Source organism: Oryzias melastigma, linkage group LG15, assembly GCF_002922805.2.
Source record: "Oryzias melastigma strain HK-1 linkage group LG15, ASM292280v2, whole genome shotgun sequence".
Taxonomy (NCBI): Eukaryota; Metazoa; Chordata; class Actinopteri; order Beloniformes; family Adrianichthyidae; genus Oryzias; species Oryzias melastigma.
Window position 1 is genome coordinate 22,741,943 of NC_050526.1, and position 4,566 is coordinate 22,746,508.

The 4,566-nt window shown below is 38.3% G+C and overlaps 1 protein-coding gene across 6 annotated transcripts in view; it reads right to left on the reverse strand.

Annotated features, from left to right (window-relative positions):
- Window positions 1-3,115, reverse strand: part of LOC112161710 (Kv channel-interacting protein 2) — a 102,616-nt gene extending 99,501 nt beyond the window's left edge. For 2 of the 6 annotated variants that reach the window (XM_024297089.2, XM_024297083.2), the window contains exons 1-2: window positions 2,773-3,104; window positions 2,559-2,658 (exon numbers count right to left, since the gene is read on the reverse strand). In XM_024297089.2, coding sequence (XP_024152857.2) covers window positions 2,559-2,658; window positions 2,773-3,093 — 421 coding nt within the window. In that variant the 5' untranslated portion in view covers window positions 3,094-3,104. The other 4 variants (XM_024297084.2, XM_024297090.2, XM_036215374.1 and 1 more) reach the window with 4 other exon arrangements.
- Between the last annotated feature and the right edge of the window lie 1,451 nt (window positions 3,116-4,566).

Sequence of the window (4,566 nt, forward strand, 5' to 3'; positions counted from 1 at the left end):
AAGTCCAAGTCGAGTCTAAAGTCGTCAAATTCATGACTCGAGTCTGACTCGAGTCCAAGTCATGTGACTCGAGTCCCCACCTCTGCTGCAAAGAAGCTTGAAGGGGTTCACAAATTAAATAGAACTACATTTACTATTGCATTAGACAGATTTGTCAGCATCGTATTTAAGATTGAGTGTGTGCGCATTTTGGCATTTCCTAATCAGCTTTCACTGAGTCGCACAATTGGCAGAGAGGCCAAACAATGTGGCTTATGCCAAATGACTTTCCAGACACAACTCTGTGATTTATCTGGGCTAGGGACTGGCATAGGGAGACCCACACTTAGGCAGCAGTATAAGGGGTCTAATAGTACCCACAATGGATTCAGTTTATTTCAGACCCTGGAGTTCCCTGCACACCAGTCCTACACCCAGCCAACTGAGCCAGCATCCACCCTACTAAAGACTACAGTCACATGACCCAAAATGTCACCACACGGCAAACCAAATGCATGTTTTTCAGCAAATTCAGCAGCTGGTCGTGCTGTGGGAATTGTCACAAGGAGGCACCAGTTTTACATGCCACGTGGTGGTTGAAAAAGTTTACATTTTTCAGTAACTGTAAGATTCTATTGTCATAAAAACTTCACATATATTTTCATAAAAGCTTTTCATATATATTTATCAAATTTTTTCATACAGATTTAATTTGTATACATCTTTAATACATGGTATAATTACTAGTTTTCCTTTTCATGTACTTGTTTTTCAATTACTTTTTTGATTTCCAATTACTTGATATTAAGCATTTTATGTTTTACTAAGAATTCAGTTGTTCAAAGATCTGAGGAATATAAGACATAAGAACTGCAGCTGAGGTGGGGAAGTGAACCTTAGGATCAGAAGTCAGAAGTAAGGGTGCTGGGGTTAAGGCATCCTATCATCTGTAAGGCCCAATCCAAATTATTCCCGCCTCTCTTCCCCTTCATTTAGCCCTCCAAACAGAGTTATGAAAAAGTAGTGTCTTAGATTTTGGACGTCACTTTTACTGGATGACGTCACCAATTTTTCTCTAAACGTTGACATCGGTCAGTTACCGTTATTGAGGCAGCGGCAGTCCAGTGACAGGATGACGCCATTATGAAACAGTTGGGCGGATCGCCGGCCGGCAGCAGCTCTGACTAGAGGATGCGTAAATGTCTCCGGACAGTTGCCATCCATATCGCGTCGCCAGCTGCTCGGGGATATATAAAAAGAGGGCCATTCTGCACGCCTGTCTGCATTCATGTTTAAACCAATGACATTCACAAATAAATAAAATAAATTGTGCTGCGGCATGAAATCTTGATGATTTTGTCAATGCCTCCCTATCACACACTGACAGTTTTATTTATGACCTTAAAGCAAAAGTGAAAGAATTAGTCCCTTTTTTTTAAGTTTTTTTTTTTTTTTTTTTTAACTTTAGTCATGTTTCAAGTCACACTTTTTTACATTGCCCATCATCCTCAGCTTCGTCTCAGCGCTTTAGTATTATTCAGGTCCCAAGGATAAAGTTTTCCAGAAAGACAATATTTAAAAACAAAAAATTGCTTTGAAAAACAAATAAAAAATAATAATCAAAATATATAACAATATAACAACAAAAAAAAACAGACCAGGATGTGGCATTTATAGATACAGATCTGGCAAAGAACTGAACACCAGGACCTAAACAAATTGAGGTGCAATTAACTGAAATTGAAACAGCTGATTAGAAAGGAAACCTGGTGCGCCATGACTGGAGGAAAGCACAACACAACTGAACAAAAACACACAACTGGATGAGAAAACCAAACTTAAAACAGCACCAGTCCTCACATGTATTGAGAATGTGACAAAGCCCTTCTCAGCAAATGCAAACACACCTTAAAATTCTGGATATAAAATCTGTTAATATCTAAAACTTCCTCAGAAAAACAATCCCTCTGTTCTAATGGACAGACGCTGAGAGCCTTAATGAGACTAAATTACGCGAGGGAGGAAAACACCTGAAGGGGTCACAAAGAAACCCACAAAGAAGATCATTTTATTGTCATTTAATGTGACAAAGGCATAAACTCTGACGCTGCAAACGTCCACACTCACACACTGACGGAACATCCTTTACGCGGTCATTGGAGTCAGAGCGCAGACACAAAATTACGCACAGGTGCGCACCAAAAGGTTGGTCTCCCATCGCTAAACCCGGCCAGCAGAATCCCAGAGACAGAATCAATTCACTCACATCATTACGCACGCCGTGTCATGCACAATGTCATGCGCCACTGCGAGGAAAAGATTCTATACATTTGATTTTGTGCATCCTTTATTTATAAAACAATCAAAGGAGGAAAACATTAAAAGATTTGTTTAACTGTCAAATCCTAAAAACGCTTCTATATTTCTGTTGTTGTTTTCCTCCATAGAAGTCCAAAACCACCTGAAGTTCAGCGGACCAGCCTTTTTTCAGTTCATATAGAAGCTTTTTCCCGCCTTCAGACATGCTGAACAAACCGTGTTTTGTTTTCTTTTTGTTTTTTGGGCACCGGTTCACTCACCCGTCAGCTGGTCGTAGGATCCGTCCAGCTCTCTGGAGTCCGACAAGCTCTGGTCGCGGTTTTTCGCCTTCATATTCCCAGTGTGCGCTGGAATGTGGAACTGTGGTGAGCAGTTGATATTGTTAACGCTTTTTGTGAGGAAAAATAAAATATATTTACACACACTATATATATAAACATCCCCCTTGACGCAGAGTGTTTGCAAGAATACTACCGTCAATAATTCATTGTTGAGGTGCCAAGACGCAAAAAGTGAGGCGCGCTGTGGAGCTTTGTGATCCTCTCGGCATCCAGGAGCTGAGTGGAAGAAACGCGCTTCTTCTCCTCCAAGCTCTGGCACTGGCTGACGCGCGTGCGCGTGCACACGGAAAAGAATGTGTGAACACCGAGGGAATGAGAGGAGTGCGCGCTGACAAAATTTTAAGTGTTTCTCATTTATAGCATCTTTAATGACACATAAATGGCACAGTTGTGTTTGTTTGTGGGCTGCACACACCTGCGTCAGTCTTGCACATCTGTCTGTGTGTTTGGTCATTTATCTGCTTCTATGCCACTAATATCATATATCCCCTTCCTAATTTTCCTCACTGAGTCATAGCCATGTTGAATGTGTAGTGAGACATCAGCAGGAGCAACAAGGCGCACGCTGCTGCTGCCAGGCAGAGGTTCTGTCTATATCTGATCTATAAATACTCACTGGCTCCAGAAAGCTTTGTGTTTATCCCTTTACTTCCTCTCATCTCTCCCTTTTAGTGTTTTTTTTTTTTTTCTTTTTTGCTTCTTTTTGCCTCACTCAGTTACAGCATGACATTTGGTTACAATCTGCTTGACAATCTGTCTTTGATGCCATGGCTTTCCACATTTAACATAAGATTCTTAGTTTTTTTCATGGCTTCTCATTCATGTATCTCTTACATGAATGGTTGTAATGTATTTCTCTGTTTCTCCGTGTGTGGGATTTTATCCCGCCGCTCCGATATCCGCCTGAAACTCTCAGAAATTAATTGACATCGGAGTCAGACTCATGTCATATCCCTGGAGTTGGATGTTAGAACCATTCATAAATCCATAATACAGCTTAACAAGATGTTCACAGGTGCAAGTTTGGAAAAAGTGTGGCCTTTAACTCCTTTTTTATTAACATAAGAAAGCACCCTCATATTAGAAGAGAGAGAATTATTCCATAAAATACACATTTTTCTGTACTGCAAGAGACTTCAAAAACGGTTTTGATTCTCAAAATAAAAGTATGTATATATATATATATATATATATATATATATATATATATATATATATATCGTATAGATGTACATTAGTTGTGACTCAATGGGCATAAGAGAAGTCTTCTTATTAGAAGATCATCAGATCAGACCCTGCTGGGGTGCTCAGCACCAGTGACCTGTTACATGAACCAATTACAGCTTTAGCTGTCAGTAAATTGACTCATTTTTTGGTCTCAAGATATCCGTACAAAGTGTGTGTGCAGTCATAAGGGAGGTCAACAAGGGTCACAGCATTTTTTTTTCACCCTTCTTCCTTAATTTGACATTGATTTGTTGAAGCACTAAATGTTTTATTGAAGTTGTCACTAATAATCATCTTCCAGTGGAACAATATTTTCATAAAATTTAAAACAGTTATTTGAATGACTATAGTCAAAATATTGATGCTACTCTTATTTTTTGTACAACTTTGTATTTTGATTCTAATCAAACTTGCAATTAATTGATTCATTTATTATGCAATTTCTTTACATTTTTTGGAAACAAAAGCTTTTCTATAGAAATGTTCCATTTTATTAATTAAAATAATTGCTTTGTTTGTTTTATTTTTGTTTAAATTACTGTTGTTAAATAGTCAAATCTATGTAGGCTTTTGGCAGTGAAAACCTTAATTTTAAAGTATTTTTAGGTGGTCATAAGCTATTAAATTGTTGTGACCACTTAAAATCTGTAGAATAATGTTAATTTTTTTCAAATTCATTTTCTCATTTATGTTTTTTTTT